General features: G+C 35.9%; 2 protein-coding genes across 2 annotated transcripts in view; both read left to right on the top strand.

Moving 5' to 3' along the window:
- The first annotated feature begins 3,770 nt into the window (after positions 1-3,770).
- Positions 3,771-14,873, top strand: adipor1b (adiponectin receptor 1b). The gene is made up of 8 exons (XM_007231678.4): positions 3,771-4,137; positions 5,793-5,991; positions 6,242-6,376; positions 7,399-7,570; positions 8,364-8,550; positions 9,685-9,872; positions 10,021-10,214; positions 11,322-14,873. Exons 2-8 carry the CDS (start codon positions 5,860-5,862, stop codon positions 11,448-11,450), a joined length of 1,137 nt encoding a protein of 378 aa, XP_007231740.3. The 5' UTR covers positions 3,771-4,137; positions 5,793-5,859; the 3' UTR covers positions 11,451-14,873.
- A 2,037-nt stretch (positions 14,874-16,910) lies between these two features.
- The window catches only part of LOC103031735 (kelch-like protein 12), a 32,666-nt gene continuing 27,950 nt past the window's right edge, over positions 16,911-21,626 (top strand). The window contains exons 1-2 of the mRNA XM_022671014.2: positions 16,911-17,245; positions 19,674-19,923. Coding sequence (XP_022526735.1) covers positions 19,741-19,923 — 183 coding nt within the window. The 5' untranslated portion in view covers positions 16,911-17,245; positions 19,674-19,740. The remainder of the gene's footprint in view (positions 17,246-19,673; positions 19,924-21,626) is intronic.

The following is a 21,626-nucleotide window of genomic DNA, read 5'->3' as shown; positions in this document are numbered from 1 at the left end:
AGTGTGTTTCTTTTTAGGCTACGTTTGGTAAATGATAGCGAATAGGGTCATTCTGCTGTATTACAAGAGTTTCTTGGTTTATTAGCTCTTAAATATTTGGCCAGGTACTGTATCAGTATTTATATTATTTGAAGGATCTAAATAACAGGAGTGTTAGTAATCATAAAATGTAAGGAAACGTAAATGTTTATAAGATATACAGTGATAAACCAAAAAACACTTTAAAAAAAACACCCCGACAGCTGAATATTCAAGGACACAGAGGTGTTGGTAGAGAGAAGGATGACGGCTAAATTTATACTCCACGAAGAACACTCTCAATCACTGGATAGCTCAACTTACCGATCATTCAATCAATCAATCAATAAACCTTTTTTTCCTCTCGGGAATACATCATTTCCAGTGTAGCCGAGCATTTACAATTTAAAAGGGACTGACAACATTGAGTAAGAAAATAGAATTAATAAGAATAAATAATAATAAAAAAAAATATTATATATATATATATATATATATATATATATATATATATATATATATATATATATATATATATATATATATAATCAATGCCAGGCTGATTTGCCCCTGTTTGTGCAAATAAATGATTTTTAAGACCACCAGAGACAAAATTATGAAAATATGAAAATTGCAAAAAGCACACAACAACAATGTTAAATTCAAAGGATTTACAGTAAGATTTGAAGGCCTTTTTTAGGGCAAATAAATGACAAGACTTGATAAGACATCCGCAAACCATGAATAGGTGTCTATACACAGGAACGTCGCTATAGCCCCGTTTTAGGGATGTTTTGATTGTTTTTACAGAAGTGTCTCTCTAATATGTTACAAATATTCAAATCTTAAAGTATACCACCATTAAAGAATTTTAGTAACGAAATCAATCTCCCCACGCAGCGCGAAAGATCTGATCCACTTTGTCTCGGAGCCGCGTCAAGAAAAATGCATACACGCACGCAAAATTAAACAGCGCTTTTTTAAGCTAATGATCCAGGCTGTCCAGCATTTAGACTGGAGTGAGTTAGGCTAGCTGTGGTCAGTTTGTGTGTTTATAATAAATACTGTGTATTGTACTGCCTGTATGTGTATCAGCTAATTGATGTTACATAATAATAGAATATGATGAGATGAGTTGACACTCATAATGTGCGTGGGGCTTGCCAATGAGTTTGGATATTGAATAGATTTTCCAAAGTAAAGAGCCAGATTAATAATTTAATGAAGGTTTCTAAGCGACTGAAGTAAATATAATATAATAATAAATATAAATATAATAAATATGTAACTTGTAAGTCTATGTCTGTAAATGACATTACTTGTTTCCTTATGGAAATAGAAAAAATACCGGATCTGCTGAAGCATAAAAACTAATATTAATAATATTATGCTTAAACAACAACAAAACAATAATATTCATAGTAAATTAAGAATAATTTACATATTATAATAATAATAATATTATATAATTATAATATATAATTTTATATAATATATATATATATATATATATATAATATATTATAATTATACTGTATAATTATAATATTTTAATAAGAATAAAAATAAGAAGAATCAGCTTCCTAATATAATTTGTAACTAATTTAATAAATTAATAAATTCATTTATTGAAACCCTGATGTTTTTGCAACAATAGGGTTCTTCATGTGTGATATACTGACAAGGTGATGTGATTTCCGTCTGGATAAAAAAAAAAGTGGGGAGCTGCACAGCATTTTGCTTTCACCTAAACCTAGAGTTTATTTTTACATTGATACAGCATAAATATTAGACTAATAAAAGGCATGAGCACCAGCGGGAATGTCTATAGATGGTATATTGTTAATTGTGTCTAAAAAACTGTGTCTGAAGAGCTCAGGAGCTCGGATCTGCAGTGAATTGCTTTAGACTGAGTCTCTCTGTAAGAGCATTGGCTGAAAAGAGTTTAAATGTATTGGCTTTCAAAACTGGAAGGTGGAGCTCATTATCTTATTATTAAACGCCGCTTTTTACGCCGCTTATTACGGCGTCAAGAGAGACACTAAAACGCCGCTTTGTACGCCGTCTCATTGCACTGAGACGGCGCTCTGTACGGCGCGCAAAAAGGGTCGAAAAACGCCGTGGGAAACGGCGTCTTCTGTGCTTTTAGCGGCGTTTTTAACGCCGTCGTGAAATCATACGGCGTATATTACGGCGTCTTGAAATCATACGGCGTATATTACGGCATAAAACCCACACAGAACGCCGTATTTTACGCCGTTCTTTTCGATAAAAGGCGTCTGGTCCAGGCGTTTTTTGGGCCTTTTGGCCTTTTGGCGTTCCATAGTGGACACTACAGAAGCGACTACACGCAGCTCGTAGTGTTAACCAGACCACGCAGTGGTTTGGAATTGTGGGTGTTGTAGTTTTGAATCAAACAGTATAGAAGAAGCCTAAGAGGTGAAACTGTTGTGATGTGTGTACTCTGTAGATGTGTTACAAGGTAGGTAGAAGTATAGATACTACGGTTTAAAATAGTTCTGTAGAAGTTTAAATATCAACTCAAGCTTTTACTCTTTAAGTAAAAGTGTAAAATACTTTTTTTAACTACTTAAAGTATAAAAACTAAGCCATTAAGTTATATAATGCGCTTAAAAAAGCTTAGTTGGACGTTTTTCTTGAGTTTTCTTGAGTCTCTGCATTCACTCTATCTGGATGGAGAGATTTATCTGGATAGGGGTTTTATTTAATGATGAGAAGCCGGAATGAAAAGCTGAATTGAAATAGGAGTAACAAGGCTATTTTTAAAATGTAAGAAGTAGAAAGTTCAGATAATTATGTGAAATTGTAAACATAATTACTCCAGTAAAGTATAAATAACCAGCATTTATACTTAAGTAAGGTAATGAAGATTTTGTACTTCAGAATACTTAATATTTATGGGGAAAATGATTGCATGATCGTAGTCAAACTGCAACAGAAGTACTGACTAATCCATAAATACTTGCCTATGCACAGCCAATCAGAATGCAGAGGGGCGTGGACACTACAGAAGCAAATACATGCAGCTGGTAGTGTCAGCCAGACCACCTGGTGATTTGGATTTCTGAGTGTTGTAGTTTTGTAGGGTTGTGTGTTGTCGTCTTAATGTCAAGCTGAATAAACTGAATAAAGGCACACACTGCACATGCGCATGGGCTGATTGTGGAGGACAAACACTTTTTGTGCTGTTTGCTACGTAATTGCATATGTGGCCCTTAATTGCTTTCATGTTTTAATATTAATCTGCAATGTATAAAAGCAATTGAATAAAGAATTAAAGAAAAACACTGAGAATGTACCAAGAGTGTGCAAATCTGCTGTCAAATCTAAATGTGGCTACTTAGAAAAATCTAATCTAAAGTATAAAATATTTTGGATTGTTAACACACTTAATTGCACGTGTTCCTGTTTAGCTTTAATGTCTGCAATGTTAAATTTAGAAAGAAAGAAAACACATTGAATTTATTCTACCTCATAACCTTATAATTTAATGCAAAATTAATCATTATTAAATTAAATAATATATCATTTGACTGAGATAACAGACATGTGCTACTAGTTGCCTTGCTTACAGCACCAGTTTTACCCTCTTAATGCATTAAAATGACTTAAAATGTGTGAAATTACTTAAATATGCACTATAATAACCTTGATTGCAGTTTTTTTCTCTGTTTAACCTGTTTAAACGTGTTTAACTTGTTCCTCTGACCCACTTTCAGTAGCTGCTTACAAACCTGTGCAACTGGATTCTCGGATCGGAGCCTCTGACTGGAGCTGTATCTGTAGTAGAGTAGATAGCCACGTTAGCTAGCTAAATAACAGCTTACAAGCTGAATATCACAGTTTTGAGAAAGATAGTAAGATAGATAGATAGCTGAACTTATTGGTAAGCCTTAGATTCGGCTGAAAGAAGCATTTTAAACATACATTTTATTGTTTTTACTTCTGAAATCGACATAGAGCAGCTCCACTTCCTCAACACTGCGCAGAGAGGCAAGCTAAGGACAGGTAGCTTAGCTTATGCTCAAGTTTACGGCTTTATTTCGCAGGAATTGCCGCTAAAACCTGGTTCGTCCAGCTGTCAAACACCTTAAACAGGTATGGAAACTGATTATTAACATTAATAGGCATGTTTTTTTAGTTTAAACCTGTTAAATCCAAAGGAATCGCAGCTAGCTAGCTGCTAACATGGGCAACCCGGATCCAGAAAATATAGAAATCCGCCCCGGGATTTTTCTTCCAGCAGAATAGGCGGCTGAGCTGCAGCAGAGCCGCGTGTGAGGTTTGAAGAAAAACCCGGAGCGGATTTATATAGCTACTATTATGTGATTTGTTTTGAAGGGTTTCATGGGCTTTTCTGATAGATAAATAGTATTTATTACATAGAACAGAGGAGTATGCGTCCAAATTCTATTTATATGCTGTCTAAAGTGTACAAATCTTTATTTAACATGCTAGTTTTGTGTTTGTAACTTAACAAATTAGCCAACGATATATATCTATGCCACGTCATGTAACGTTAACTTAATATCTAGATGGCTTTATCTAAATATGAACTGATGCTATCTTACTACAGTATTAAAATGTGCTTAAATTAAAGTAAAGTTTGTTTTTAAACAGTACAGGAAAAATATCCATGCAAAACCTTTAATTTTACCCATATTGCAAACATCTGATTAGGAATAGAAAGGATTACAAAGTCTGTTCATTTCCTGGAGGGAGTTTTAGAAGGAATTTATACACATAAACAACTTTAATAACACAACACTAACAATAGAATCTATTACCTAACTCTAACTAGTATTACAGAATATGTAATTGTAATTATGTAATGTAATTATGTACAAATAAACGTTTTGTAATCACACATTTTAAGTGTAAAGCACACAATAAATCATGGCTAAAACATGGAGATTGGATACTCAAAATTATATATATATATAAGATATAAAATTAAAATATAATATATATATATATATATATATATATATATATATATATATATATATATATATATATATGGATTGGCATTCAGTGCCAGATGAATTTCTCCAGGTGGATGGTCGTTTCCGGTTGAGAGTACGCTCTTTGTGATTGGCTGCTGCTTCTCACTGGTGCGTGTGTTTGGATGAGTGCTGAGTGTAAATGGTTGTTTATAAAACCTGATTGTTAAGTGTCCTCAGGTGTCTAAAAAGGCGCTATATAAGTGTGACTCATAAATGCGCTCATTTTTCAATTCTAAGTAGAGGTTGCTGTCCTAGTTCCTCTTATGCTTGTGCTGTATGCATTACTGGTCAGGATTTTTATCTATCCTGTTTTTACCTTTTTATCATTGTTTTTCTTATACTTATTTCTATTTATAAAAAAAACTTTAAAACATGTGTAAAATTACAAAACCTGTACAACTGTAATAAATATTTACCAATGTGTACTTTAACAGTATTTGTTCTGTTAATACATGTGTTGTTAATGTGGAACTACACAGATATATTCATATTATTTATTATAAAGTTGGGCAAAAGTAGTATAGTAGTAGTATATTCTTGAAAATAATGAAAAAAATCAATGTTTTGTCATGAATACTGTTATTACAAAAAATACCATGAAACGTCATTGTTTAGTATAAATTATTTAGTCTATCCACAGTGCTTTTTCTTGCCATTTTTGGCCGAATAATTTAGTTTTTTGAGTGTTTGCTTCATCCCTTTGTGTGCTTTATCTGTTTATTTTATTGTATATCTTATTGTGTGCAGGAGTTCAGGACTTTGACTGTGATCTGAGGGGCAAGGCGGGGCCTGTGGGGAGCTGTAGGTTCTCCCCATGACATCGCGGCATCATGCCAACAGCGGCTCCACCAGCGATGCCGAGTGGCGGGTTTCTGAGGAGGACGAGGGGGACGTGGAGCTCGCTGAGCTGGGGCCGTTGCTGACCGCTCCTGAGTCTGAACCCAGGGTGAGAGAGAGAAATACACTACCAGTCTAAATGTTTATGGACCTAACTCACACTCATTGCTGCCACAGATGTGCAAATGCATTCAGACAGAGCTTTTATACACAGAGCCCCTGTAGAAGAGAAGTACTGCTTATAGTATAGGACTCTCTGGACAACTTAATCATGAATCTAAAGGCCCCATGTCTAATGCCAGGCATTATAAGTGAAATGTCTTATTTTCTCTTGTGTATTCATACTTTATAATCCACAGGGTGCAAGAGCATTCCCAGATACAGATGGTGATGATGACAGTGATGATAATGGAGAGAACTGTGGCCTGCGGGTCGTCACACTGCCCCTGCAGGCTCACCATGCCATGGAGAAGATGGAGGAGTTTGTGCACAAGGTAGACAAATTTAAGAATTAATATTTACAGGATACTGCATGTGAGCATCAGTGTCAGACATGTAATGATAAATTAGGATCCTGATCCTTCCTCTCAGGTCGTGTTCATACCTGGTATTATGAACATTCCTAAGTAATCTGATTAATCATAAGTGTGCAGAATAAAGTACAGGTGATACAGTGTGTCTGGACGAGAATCGTAATCCCATTAATCAAACCATGATCACATGCTCCATGCAAGAACATACGTTATAACCACAATAATCAATACGACACAGTAACACGAGTGCTGGATGTTCTACACAGATTTCTCTCCTTAAAACTGTTTATATGCGTGAGGAAAGTACCTCTCTTTATTTACAGGAAGCTTAGATTCCCAAATTTCTCCAGCACTAAGGCTGGAGCATTAGCCACTAACCGCTAGTTCCATGTAGCTTGTTTTAACAGGGTAAACATGCAGACTACAGTCCGATTTACTCCCCTCTGAATGACGAAAGAGTTAGCGTTTAGCGCAGTTAGCGGGTAATGCTAATGCTGCTTCAGCAGTGCTAGCTGGAGATAGCAGCAGGCTACAGGCCGATAATACTCACCTCTGAATGGAGAACTAAACTAAAACTCCTGTATAACTCTGTACTTCAGTGGAGTGTCTTTACTGCTCCTTAATACCTGACTGGTAGAATTTATATATACTTATGGGAAAATTAAAGGATTTTAAATGCACCTTATAGTGCGAAAAATACGGTAAATGCAGTATCACACCATCCACAGTCTGTTTGGGTTAGCTGAGCATGTTAAAATGCCTCCAGCTAATTTAATTAGAGAAATACAATCACAAGCTGTGAATGGATATGAGTTTCCTCAAACATCTGCTGTTGGATCACACAGGATGCATGTTAATGCCAGATGTAAACAGGTTTTATTATCTTAATATGGTATCATCTGCATTTTTGCGTATTCCAGATCCACCTAAACAGGAATGAGACGTTACTAGCCGTCCTATGTTTGACCATATTTTCTATCCAGGTGTGGGAGGGGCGTTGGCGAGTGATCCCGTACCAGCTGCTTCCTGATTGGCTGAAAGATAACGACTATCTGCTTCACGGCCACCGGCCGCCCATGCCATCATTCAGAGCCTGCTTCGGGAGCATCTTCAGGATCCACACTGAAACAGGGAACATCTGGTCACATATGCTTGGTCAGTAACTAGTGCTGCATTTACAATGTCTTGCAAAAGTATTCATACCCCCAGAACTGTCACGTTCTTGTCCTGTTGTGTGTCTTTCCTGGTTGTCTCTGTGTTGTTTTATTACCTTCCCCTGCACGTGTCCCTGTGTGTTTCTCCCGTGTCTCCACCTAAGTGTTTTCACCTGTGTTCATTTGTAGCTGCGCCCCTCGATACCTCTCCCCAGGTGAAACGAATTATTATTGTTTATTCCTTTGTGATGGAGAGCTGAAATTAGCCTTGATCAGCTTTTATTTTATTTTGTATTTTTATTCCGCCTTAAATACCGCAGCTTATGCCATCTGTTGCTCCATTTAAGGTGGAACGGGAAAGTTAGCTAGCTAGCTACTGAGACAAACTATTACTAAACTATCTTTTTTTAAGCTTGTTATGAAGAATTCAGCCATAAAACATTGACAATACACATTAAACTATGGTAATATAATGCTAATAGTCACTTTTAACAGGGAAAATATTGAAATTTGTGGGTTTATTTTGTTGCTTGATCTGCCATCTTACCAGTGATCCTAATACCTCTCGGTTTGAAATGTGCATCTGAAAAATCTATGTAAGAAGGGCTAACAAGCCCTACCCCTTCCCCCTAATGTACCCCTCCAGCCTAAGAAGAATCAGGACACCCCTACCCCTTGATGTGCACGAGGGCTAGGGGTAAGGGCTAGGGCCAAGGGGTGAAATAGGATTGGGCCTTAAGCATGGAGAACTCTTTTGTGTTTCTATATATTTAAGATCATGTTGTTGTTTTCAGGTCTGATTTTGTTCCTGTTTCTGGGCACCCTGACCATGCTGCGGCCCAACGTGTCCTTCATGGCTCCTCTGCAGGAGAAGGTGGTGTTTGGGATGTTTTTCCTGGGTGCGGTGCTCTGTCTCTGCTTCTCCTGGCTCTTCCACACAGTCTACTGCCACTCGGAGAAAGTCTCCAGAACGTTCTCAAAGTGAGGGTTTGGAGTTTTTGTTTTTAAAGGAACAATATGTTCTAACTGAGAGCAGGTGTGTAAAATTGAGGACACTGAAACAAACTTAAAACAAGTCCATGGCAGCGTATAATAACACCTGTGTCTAAATTGAGCTATTATAAAGTCAGAATTTTGATTTCTGTCTATTTATTTCTATATTCCCATTGCATCTAAGGTAAGTAAATAAGCTGTGGCTCGTCCGCTCGTCCACCGTGACTGACAGCAGCTCAACCTTTACCTATCTCAAATACTCACTGCACACCCTGATAATTCAGCTGCACACCAAGCTAACGTTAGCTTATCTTATCTGAAGCTCTGTGCTAACTAGGCGTTTTTTTAAATATATTTTGTCTGATTACTCAATTAATTGAAGGATTTTCAGTAGAATACTTGATACTAAAATAATTGATAGATGCAGCCGTGGTGCTAACCTGTTCAGAAGAAAACAAACAGCTCTGCACCTGTCTTGTAGTCCTTCTGGGTTCCAAGTTTCTCCATCTATGAAATGCATTGCCAATATTAACATGTTTCCTTAATATTTGATTGCATATTCTGATCATTTTATGAGTTTGTGCAGAAAATGGCTTTTGCAATATTTAATCTGTAGAATAAAGCAGCTCTGTAATATCTCCGACAACTAAAATAAAATCTGCCAAATTCAGTGAGCAAGATCATTTCGTGTTTTTCTCTTATCATTGCAGGCACACAAATGTAAATATTTACAGTTAAAACAGTAACATAAATGCCTTTTTTTACATTTTGTTATAAAATTCAGGTCAGAGCTTGTTTTATGGAACATAAAACATTTAATTGAAGCATGTTAATTGTTAAAATGGTGGGTTGAGGCAAAATGTAGACTTTTAAAAGGAGCTACATTCTTTTAATAAGGTGATATTAAGGAACACAGATTCACACACTGTTCTGCAGTGATGCTCTCAGGATGTTCAGGAGGTTATATGTCACTTTATGAGTTAAAGTAAAGGATAGACCGAGTTCTGTAGGGAACTTTACACAGCTTTTAAAGAGTCTGTGCCTGACATGCATTACCCTGTGCTTTGGGATAAGATAGGTAACATATTTATAAACGTCCTGTTTCTTTTTGTGTGTGTTCAGGTTGGATTACTCTGGAATAGCGTTGCTGATAATGGGCTCGTTTGTTCCGTGGCTCTATTACTCCTTCTACTGTTCCCCACAACCACGGCTCATCTACCTCTCTGTGGTGTGTGTGTTGGGCATCTCTGCCATTATTGTGGCACAGTGGGACCGTTTCGCCACGCCGCGCCACCGGCCTACACGTGCAGGTAACACACACACACACACACACACACACACACACACACACACACACTCTTTACATACACTTTAGCCCACATGTGTGGATAATATACACACAACCCTGTGTGTAACTCGTACACATGGGATTAATGTGAGTCGTCTTTGTATCTACAGGTGTGTTTCTTGGCCTGGGGCTGAGCGGCGTCATTCCCACAATGCACTTCACCATCGCTGAGGGCTTTGTGAAGGCCACCACAGTGGGCCAGATGGGCTGGTTCATCCTGATGGGCGCCATGTACATAACTGGAGCTGGACTCTACGCTGCACGCATCCCTGAACGCTTCTTCCCTGGCAAATGTGACATCTGGGTAAGCTTTTAAAGCAGAGTGTTTAAAAGTATAACATTTTCAGGGCCCTGTTTTAGTTTTATATATAGGTGAGCTGTTAAGCGTGCACCGTGCAGCTTGACTTAGGGCGTGTCAGTGTGTCTTTGCTATCGTAATGAAGGGAAAAGTAAACCTTGCGCAGCTCGAAATGCACAAAAGGCATGTACTAATTCTCTTAATTAATAATGGGAGTGTTTTGGGCTTAATGTGAAATTAACCAATCAGTGTGTTACTTGACATTCCCTTTTAGACCCAGCTGCAGTTGCTATTTTAACGGTGCAGTGCTTCTGCACTTTTTAGTGCCTGTAATGATCAATAATAATAATAATGAATCCCGCTATTTATCAGGCTTTTTGACACTTTTTCTTTTTACTTGAAAAAAGCATAGTTATTTAAACTAATCAATTTAAATGATTAATACAAAAATCTATTTTTCTATCTATTTATAATTAAAAAGTATTATGCGAATTATAGAATAACATAAAGTATTCTGAACAGTGAAAGAGCTAGCGCTTAGCGCAATTAGTGGGTAATGCTAATGCTGCTCCAGCAGTGCTAGCCAGGGTTAGCAGCAGGCTACAGGCAGATAATACTCACCTCTGGACGGCCAAAGAGCTAGCGCTTAGCAGGTAATGTTAATGCTGCTGGAGAACTAAACTGAAACTCCTGTATAACTCTGTACTTCAGTAGAGTGGCTTTACTGCTCCTTAATACCTGACTGATAGAATTCATACACAAGGTGCACTGACGATTTTTGGTGAAATTAAAGAATTTTAAGTGGGCCTCGTAGTGAAAAAAATATGGTAATCTGAGTTTTTAAGTGCAAGAAAATTTTAATAACTCATTTAATATATTATGAGTAATAATAAAACCACAAGGGCAACAAAAAAAAGCATTATTAGTAGTTCACATCTACCAAAAAACTGTAGGCGAATGGAAAACTGGTCTAAAATTGTGTATTATAAACATGGCATTAACTGGCTCTGATAAAATTATGTGAAAATTGGGTAAAAAAAAAAAAAAAAAAAATTAAAAACCCAGTTTCTGTTTCTCACTCACTCGTTCTCTCTTCCTCTCCTTTTCCTACAGTTTCAATCCCATCAGATATTCCATGTACTGGTTGTGGCTGCAGCATTCATCCACTTCTACGGCATCTCCAACCTGCAGGAGTTCCGCTACGGTCTGGGAGGCGGCTGCACCGACAATTCCCTGCTCTAAAACAACTCCGTTCCCCTGTCTCCTCGATCCAGCTGTGGCTCCCTGAATCAGCCACAGCTGGGAAAGAGCCATCGACCACCAGACCAGCCGCCGACCACACACTGAACCATGATCAAATATTAATTCTTTTAAATTATTCTAGTGAATAAGTTATAAAGTTTGTAAAGTGATTTACAGAGTATTTAAGCCCTTTCACACTTTTTCACGCATTTTTTTTTGGTCAGACGCGAATAACAAAACTCCACAGCTCTTGATAAATGTCCACGATTTCTGTTTCTCTGCTCCTTGTCCACTTTTGCATAATTAACTCCTCCACACAAGTGCTCATTAACGAGGGGAGCATTTAGTAAAGTTCTCTTCTTTTGTAGACTTAAAAATACTTTTTAAACTTTAAATTACTCCTCCTGTAATGTGTGTAAATTGTCTGTAAAGATCTCGCCATCATTCCCCAGCCTTTCATCTTCAAACCACCACATCGATCGAGTATAAGATTCTATTTTTTTCTGATTTTGATTTGATTTATTTAGTGCTCAGCATCACAGTCAGTCAATTTCTGACACCATAATTATCTGTGTATTCATTTTAAAAACTTGTCATTTACCTGTAAAAATTAGACTGTGTGTGAAAGGGCCTTTACAGAACATAATTACTTGAAAATTGTGATTTATAAAAATCTCAGAACTCTTGTATAAAATGGACTTGGGTTGTAGTGAAACATGATGACGAGTACAAACTTTTGTTGAATAGCCCTCCTCCGTCCACCACCAGTATTTAAAATACAGCGCTTTTAGCCAATTCTCCCAAAGGGCTTACAATGCTAATGACAGGGGCATAGAGTAACCCATACAAAAAAATGGTCATTTTTACACTATTAACAAGCTGAAAGTAGCTCCACATTTCATTGCTAGAATTCTGAGGATCCTGATATTTAAAACGAGGCACTGAGAGATTTAAAAGTGCAAAGATAGTTTATTAAAAACACTGTTTATACAAACAGTACCTCAATAAGTCGACTTATGAGATGAAGCGAATGGATAGGACAGATGAACAGATAAATTGAGGTAAATTGAGGGCTTTTAGTGTAGTTATGCTTCTTCATGGAACATAGAAGACTCAGACGCTCCTAGACTTAAAAATACTTTTTAAATGTAAAATGACTACTCCATAAAGTGTCTGTCAAAATTTCTCGTCATAATTCCCCAGCCTTTCGGCTCCAAACCGCCACATACTTACACATACTTACTTCTGATTCTGATATTTTTTTATTTAGTGCTCACCATCACAGTCAGTCAGTTTCAGTCATTTTAAAAACTTGACATTTACTTGTAAAAATCAAACTGTGTGTGAATGAGGCTTTACAGAACATGATTACTTAAAAATTGTGATTTATAAAAAATGTCAGAGCTCAGTTAAATAAGAAATCTTGTATAAAATGGATTTGGGCTGTAGTGAAACATGATGACAAGTATGATCTTTTGTCGAATAGCCCATCTCTATTTACCCCCAGTATTTCAAAATACAGCGCTTTTAGCCGATGCTCCCAACAGGCTAATCCTGCGTTCACACTGGAAAGCGACAAAGCAACAGGTGCCTGTTCATTCCTATGATAGGGTGCGATTTCTTGCTGCGACACGTGAGAAGCAGCAGAGTGTCGAGCAAAACACAAGCGACAATTTCCTCAACTTTGAAGCGACATTCTAACCCGACTGGTTTTTAGCATTTCTTTGGAACTTTTGGTTCCTTTCGCATTTCTGCAGAATAAAGTGGCCAAGCGATTCCTCATATTTATACCATATTTTCCCTCCAAAATGTATATTTTTAAGTGCGACTAAAAATGACTGGATGGTTAGTGTTAGGTCTGTCACAATAATTACATTATCGATTTATCGTACATTAAATAGACATTACCTTAATAATATTTGATAATTGTGATATCGTCTATTGTGCTAATTTGTATGCTTGTTTACATATATAAAACTGTGAACAGAATTTTAGTCAATACTGCTTCAAAAACTGACCAATGTTTTAATAACTGTGACTTCACCCACACAGTGTGAACTGCAGTAAGAGAAGAAATAAGTATTATTCCCAAACTATGATTAATTTAAATTTTGTTGTCTTTAAAAGGGTATGATTGCTTTTTTCATTCCATTCTGTTATATTTATATCAGTGGCATTTAATGGTCTTAAAATGACAAATATCGTGTATCACAATAATTTCTGGGACGATATATTGTGCACAAAAAAATGTTATCGTGACAGGCCTGGTAAATGTTAAATATAAAAAAAACATTTAGCATGTTTTATTAAAATCAATTTATTTGTAACCATTTCAGTGATCTAACATTAGTTACCAAATACATATTTAATTCAAACACGCATTTAATAAATAATATTTTTTGTAGGGCCAATACAAAGCAGTTGTAAGCAATGCAATTTTTCTTTTTCTTTTTTTTTTTTTTTGGAAGCTGGACCATGATACATGCATGCACTGAGATTTAACACCCAAGGACAAACGCCTGCAAGGACAAACACGGGATGCGTTCTAGTGTAAATGCAAAGTTACAGTGCTAGTGATAGGGGCATAGCGTTACTCATGCAAATGCAAGAAATGGCTTTTTTGTTTTTATAGCATTAACAAACTCAAAGTAGCTTCACACTTCATTGGTAGAAATCTGAGGGCCCTGATATTTAAAACGAGGCACTGAGAGCTTTAAGAGTGCACAGATATTTGTTTAAAACACTGTTTATACACACAGTACCTTCATTTAGTTTATTAAAACAATTTTTGTACACTTTTTCTCGATCCAACGAATAAGTAGGATAGGGGAACAGATTGAAAAAATATATATTTTTGCGGAAATGCATGCATGAATTCCAGCAATTGCTAAAAATATATCTATATCATATTAATGGATTTCCACGGAAATTAGTTTTCCAATCCTGTTCCCCTATCCTTCCTATTCAATGGTTAACTCTATGCCCTTATCACTGGTACTGTAAGCATGTTGGGAGCATCAGCTAAAGCGCTGTATTTCTGAATGCAGGGGAAAAATGGAGATGGGCTATTCAACAAAAGTTCATACTCATTTTTATGTTTCACTACAACCCAAGTCCATTTCACACCAGATTTCTCCTTTTAAATGTTTGTGCACGGTTCAGAACGTCCATCGTAACAGACTCAGATTCATCTCAGAGTCATCCTGCACTGAGAGCTGAACAGCACTACCTCTCTCCTCCTCTACGCCGCCGGGTGATCACTCTCCGTGTCCTGGAGTGATACCTACAGGTTCTGGACTCTACGGACGTTTATGTCCCACTTCTTAGATGTTAAAGGGAATAGGAATAAGATGTGAATGTCTTTATCTGCTGTAAATGTTTTCTTGTGACCAATACACTTTGTGAACTGAAATTTCTTATATACATTTTTGGATGTTTGATGTTTTCCTGTACAATAATTTGGTCAAGATGTATCTCTTAAGCAAAAAAAAACAATTTGACCAAATAATTACAAATTGTGTTTTTTTCAAATGAAGAAATTACTATAAAGAAATGCTTAAAAACTGCCTTGGTAGCTAATAAGAAAAAAAAAAGAAAAAAAAAAAATCATTCCATGTATGTTTTCTGTGGCCAAGATGGCAATACTCCTGAATACACCTTATTTCCAGACCAACACGCCAAATACAGATACAGTTTCTCTGATTTTGCTATTTATAGGTTTATGTTTGAGTCAAATGAACATTGTTGTTTTATTCTATAAACTACAGACAACATTTCTCCCAAATTCCACATAAAAATCTTTTATAATTTAGAGCATTTATTTACAGAAAATGAGAAATGGCTGAAATAACAAAAAGATGCAGAGCTTTCAGACCTCAAATAACAAAGCAAAGAAAACAAGTTCAGATTCATAAAGTTTTAAGAGTTCAGAAATCAATATTTGGTGGAATAACCCTGGTTTTTCATGCATCTTGGCATCATGTTCTCCTCCACCAGTCTTACACACTGCTTTTGGATAACTTTATGCTGCTTTACTCCTGGTGCAAAAATTCAAGCAGTTCAGTTTGGTGGTTTGATGGCTTGTGATCATCCATCTTCCTCTTGATTATATTCCAGAGGTTTTCAATTTGGTAAAATCAAAGAAACTCATCATTTTTAAGTGGTATCTTTTTTTCCCAGAGCTGTATATTCAGAAGCTGGTGGTTGAACCAGAGTTGCAGACATGTTAAATCAGTTATGGGGACTATTGTTGTTCTGTTTTTAAAACATTTTCTAAATTTTATTATTATAATAATTACTGTGATATTGTGCAGCGATAGGCTGGACTAAAAGTTAAGCTTTACCTCTTTACGCTCAATACAGAGACCATATGATTATGAAATATTAAGAGAAAATATTATTATTAATAGTTGAACATGCAGCAACAAGCGTCTTCATAGTGAAGGTTAATATTCCTCTGTATGTGTAATAATGTGATAATAGGATTATCTAGTTTATCCACCAGAGGGCGCAAACGTAGACCAAGGTCTCATTGGCCAATCACTTTACATTATGTTATCAATTTATTCAGTGTAACGGTGTCAGTTAAGAAAACAATTTTTTTTTCATTTGCTAAAGTAAAAAATATTTTTGTTAGTTTCTATCAAACATCTGATGGGTTAATCTAATAGTCGAAATATATTTTTTATCTTCCCTGAAATTCAGATTTCATGAAAAACTACAATTTAGAAAAACAAAAGAAAATCCATTCAAGAGAAAGTCTTCCCTTCCCTCCCTGCTGAAACTGAGCTAAAGGCGAAAGCTGTTGCCATGTGGGTCAGCCAGACCATTTTCAACGAGTCTTGTGAAGGTGTAGGAAACAGTACTCACTGTTTCATCTGTATTTTCTCTTAAGAAAAGACTTCTAATTTTAATAGTTAAACAGTTAAAGTGTTTCTGTGTCTTTTGCTAGTTAGTTTCTAGCTTCGGAAATTGACATTTATTTTAAATCCATTTCCCAAAGCTCATTTTATTTTCTTGGATACTTACCAGCTGTAAGCTGCTAACCAATTCATTGTTACCATGTTACCACGATAAAAAAACACCCCTTTTTTAAACCATAATTTTATCAGAATTTTTTACAATATACAATTCTTTATTATTATTATTATTTTTTTTTTTTTTTTAACTGTTCCAGTTTTAAACGCTACTCCACCTACAGGATACGACGTAAAACAAGGAATTTTGCAGGATCCTAGGAACTATACTGAGTTATTATTATTATTATTATTATTATTATTATTATTATTATTATTATTATTATTATTATTATTATTATCATTATTATTATTATTATTATTATTATTATTATTATTATTATTATTATTATTATTATTATTATTATTATTATTATTATGGTGGGCGTTACCAGAGCCGCCGTCAGCACGTCAGGCGTGTACGTGATGGCGTATCAGTGTTTTGGTTGCCATCGTGTTGCTGAGGGACGTGAGAGCCCTGCATTAAAAACATACAGCCGGAGTAACTTCAGCTTTTAATTAACTAAATAACTTAAAAAACTCAAACCTCAGCGCGTTCAGCGAGAACTGGGGAATAATATATATATATGCTGCAGTATTCAGAGCTAGGGCGCCGGTTCCTGCCTTGTTTTAGTGGTTTTCTGAGCACCGGGCGGAGGTTGAGAGCGTGGCTGGAGTATGAAGCTCTGTGGGCGGCCGCTGCAGCGCTGACTAACCGCTTACAGCACACGGAGCCCCGGCTCGCCTGGTCTCACTCCTCCGCTGCTGCTGTTGCTGCCGGTACGTTTAACCAGGGTTTGGATTTTATTATATGTGCCTTTACATAACTTTTGGGAGCAAAAATACTTATTTTACTTTTAGATATTCAGAAAGGTGTTCAGTTTGTGTGGATATTAAGGTAAATTATCTACTGTTAGCTTTGGTGCTAACTGGATCCAGGTAAAAACTGTCTTGGCTCATTTAACGTTACATTGCCAGAAACAGTATTAGCATGTTAGCTTGCTAACCTAGCACTAATATAATAATAGATACTAATTTATACATAATACATAGTTTGGTTAGATATTTTAAGACATCTAGCTGTATTTAACGTTAGCTAACCTGAGCTAGCTAGCTTAGCTTAGTAAACACTATTTGCACCAGGTAGAGATAGGTTAGCTAGCGTTAGCTAACTAGCTAAGCTAAGCTAGGTAAAATAATACTCCTGTAACAGAAAGTCTTTTCTTTATTCCCCCACTTTAGTACCCAAGTAGAAGTAATAAAGTAGCTTTATCTTTTTAATCAAGATTGTGGATATAATATTCTTTTTCATATATTTGGGGGGAAAATACTTATTTTACTTTCATATATTCAGAAAGGTGTTCAGTTTGTGTAGATATTTAGGTGGAGTATCTACTGTTAACTGTAACTGGATCCAGGTAATACCTAGCTTAGTTTAGCTTAGCTTAGCTTAAATGACCAGAAACGGTGTTTAGCCAGTTAGCCTGTTAGCTTGCTAACCTAGCACAAATGCTACCTATCTCGCTAGTTAATGTTAGCTACTAAAGAGTGCCCATGTTCACCAGGAATTTCCGCAGGTTTAACTTTATAAAGGCAGTTTATAGTAATAAATAGTGACGTGGGTTGTTTTAAGATATCTAGCTGTATTAACTAACTTGGGCTAGCTAGCTTAGCTTAGTTAGCACTATTTGCACCAGGTAGAGATATGTAAGCTAACTAGCTAAGCTAAATTAGGTAAAATATTACTCATGTTACAGTAAAAGTCCTTTCTTTATTCCTTCACTTCAGTAAGTAAAAGTAAAAAAATAACTATTTACCTTCAAATGTAACTGGTAAAAGTACTATGATTTATTATATCTACTTCTAATGTAATGTAATTTTTTATCTAGGCTCTTGAAATAATGTGCTTTTTCACAACTTGTGTGAACAAACATGTTTGTTATTTTCATATATATTTAGAAAGGTTAGTTAGGTAGCTAGCTAATTTACACATTGCTATCTGCTCATGTTTTTAAGCAATATTTCAGCAAATTTAGCCACTGCTTTTCTGTTTTTATGATTTTTTTACATTGTAAATTTAATATTGAAGACTGTATTAAAGCTATACAGAAACACATGCTGAATTATTTAGTGTTAAATAGACCAGAATATGTTTTATATTTTAGATTCCTCTAAGTAGCACATTTATCTTTAAGGACATATCTGCACACTCTTGGTATTTTCTCAGTGTTTTCATGAGATTTGTGTCATTACTACAGTTTACTGTGAAGTTAACTAAATGTTTTTCATTGCAATGTTTTCCATTGTTTTCTGATGCATTCTTTTCTTTGTATTTATACAGTTGGCTTTTTACTTCTACTTCTTACATTTTTACACAATTATCTGAACTGTCTACTCCTTACATTTGATTTAAAAAAATGGAAAAAAATAAATCATTTTAGCTGGTTTTCATTCCGGCTTCTCATCGTTCAATAAAAACCCTATCCAGATAAATCTCTCCATCCAGATAGAGTGAATCTGATTGTGATTGGATGTAGAGAAGTATAAACATAAATCATTTCGACACCCTATTGGTTTATACTGTGATCTATCACAACTGCACACCATACGCCCCGCACACTCCAGCAAGAACATAGCAGACGTATGTAACCTAGTATGAAGATGATCCGTGCAGAGACTCGAGAGTACTCCAGATAAACTCCAGTCCAACTAAACTTCCTTTAATATATTTACATTCTACTAAAATACATACATTTACAATGGGGCATATATGCAGCTGAAACAGGGAACAGCGTAGAACATCACAAATTATATTATCAACATTTACATTTTAATATTTAAACATTTATAGTCATTATGGCTTTTAGAAAAATGTGTTTTGCTTTTGATATATTTGTACATACACACAGTCGTATCAGAATATTATGTCCAATGTTATTTATCATCACTGTCTATCTTATCAGCCTTACTGATAGGAGCACATATAGGAGCAGTTAGTACTGGTAGTATAGTGTACACAAAGTTAGAACTGTATTCAGAGAGCATTTAAAATCTACCTGTAGCCTTTTTAACTTTTAATTGCATATGTCTTTTTATGTTTGTTATAGAGGCACGTCTCAGTATGTGTTATTATTCTTACCATTAATCATGTGTGTGAGTGTATTTATTATCCTCAGAGCTCTTAGTCTGTGTTGTTTTGTGATCACAGACCCGAGTCGAGCTCCATCATCCTGCACTGCCTGTGGACGTGCCGCTCTCCCCCTTCGCCAGTTGCCATGGCGCCCAAAGACATCATGACCAACTCCCATGCCAAGTCCATCTTAAATGCCATGAACGCCTTGAGGAAGAGCAACACGCTGTGTGACATCACGCTGAGGGTGGAGAACACAGATTTCCCCGCCCACCGCATCGTCCTGGCCGCCTGCAGCGACTACTTCTGTGCCATGTTCACCAGTGAGGTAACCGCGACCACCAAATCATAGCATTACATAAATAGGCTACATTAACACAGAAGGTAAAAGTGGCCCAAAATCCGATCTATTGCGTCAAATGTGTCACAGGTGTTTTTTTTGTGTGGCTGTGTAAACAGCAAAAAAAAAAAAAAAACACAGAACCTGACATTTTTTTTTATTTTTTGATTTTTATTACCTTTAGACGAACGCATTTAAAAATATTGAATGGCTTATTAGATGGCTCTTGTTGCAGTCACACGTTGTTCCTAATGAATTGGCCACAGATCATGGCTGCAGCTTTGAAGGAAAATAAATAAATAAAATCCTTCACCAGTGAGGTAACCGCAATCACCAAATCATAGCATGACATAAATAGGCTACATTAACAAAGAATGTAAAAGTGGCCCAAAATCCTATCTATTGCATCAAATGAGACTCGGGTGTGTTTTTTGTGTGGCTGTGTAAACAGCAAAAAAAATAACACACTGAACCTGACATTTTTTATTTATTTATTTTTTTTTATTACATTTAGATGAATGCATTTCTTTAAAAATATTAGACGGCTTATTAGACGCCTCTTGTCGCAGTCACAATTTGTTTCTAATAAATTGGCCATAGATCATGGCTGCAGCTTTAAAGGAAAATAAATAAATAAAATCCTGACCGTGGTTAAAAAACCTATTCAGTGAGCTGGACTGAATTCTCAGTGATAAACTCAGCTGCAGTCTGAACTCATTCATAGCTCTTAAGATTTTTGCTGCAAATAAAGATTCAAGATTCAATATTTATATTGTCAAATCACAGAGTACAGGTGTACATGTGAGTGAAAACCTTTGAAACTTAACATATATATTTTAAAGTGAAACTTAACGTGAAGCACTGCACTGCGTGCCACTTACAAAGCTAGAAACGTTCATACAGATGTCAAATTAAAAAGATTGCGTGAACAGCCTCAACTAAATATCAAATTTGTCAGAAAATTGGATTTGGGACACTCTTACCTGCTGTGTAAACATAGCCTTAGATACCAGCAGCAATAAAAACCACAGAACCTACTAATCCAACCAGCACAAAGACATCGACCTCTTATTAAAAAACAGCTATTAATTCAGCTCGGACAGTTAGCTGTTAGCCGTTGTTGCTAAGCTGCTATTGTGGCCTTCATAATAAATGTCCTCAGGCCATATTGTGTGCTTATACTTGTATACCAAGAACAATAGATGTTGCATTTTATTTGGACTTTTAAAAGTGACCAAAAATTTGGTCAGTTCTTAATAATTTTGCCTTTTTTTACCTTGCATAATTTAAATAGCCTAAATGATAAAGTAATTTCAAAACTACAGTTTAAACATATTTATTGAGCACAATAACATTTGTAACTTTCCCATCAGACATAGTAACAAAGCACAGTATTGTTCTATATTATATGTTCTGACTTGAACACCTAAAGTGCTTTTGTTCCTCCATTCTTTGCCTAATAATTTCAGTTGCTGAACTTTCGGTGCATCCCTGAAATAATAAAATAAAAAAATCACTTCCAAAATTGTAGCAAAATCCAGATAATGAGAAGTACTTAAATGGTAATTGTATAGTTAGAATTTCACATGTTTCCTCTGTATGAAATGATTTGGGGCAAAGGAAATTGAGTGATGTTTGTTATATTTGTTAAAGTGTGCTCCTATCTTCATCCACTAGTGGGTGCAGTGGAA

The sequence above is a fragment of the Astyanax mexicanus genome, chromosome 12, assembly GCF_023375975.1.
Source record: "Astyanax mexicanus isolate ESR-SI-001 chromosome 12, AstMex3_surface, whole genome shotgun sequence".
NCBI classification, from domain to species: Eukaryota; Metazoa; Chordata; class Actinopteri; order Characiformes; family Acestrorhamphidae; genus Astyanax; species Astyanax mexicanus.
Note: the sequence above shows the minus strand (reverse complement) of the source record. Positions and strands in the feature narration are given on the sequence as shown.

What these genes read in the sequence shown, in the direction of transcription:
- adipor1b (XM_007231678.4), top strand. Translation starts at nt 5,860, where the DNA reads ATGACATCGCGGCATCATGCCAACAGCGGCTCCACCAGCGATGCCGAG. An exon ending in TGGAGGAGTTTGTGCACAAG is followed by an intron (nt 6,377 to 7,398) that starts GTAGACAAATTT and finishes TTTTCTATCCAG; the next exon opens with GTGTGGGAGGGGCGTTGGCG. An exon ending in CATCTGGTCACATATGCTTG is followed by an intron (nt 7,571 to 8,363) that starts GTCAGTAACTAG and finishes TGTTGTTTTCAG; the next exon opens with GTCTGATTTTGTTCCTGTTT.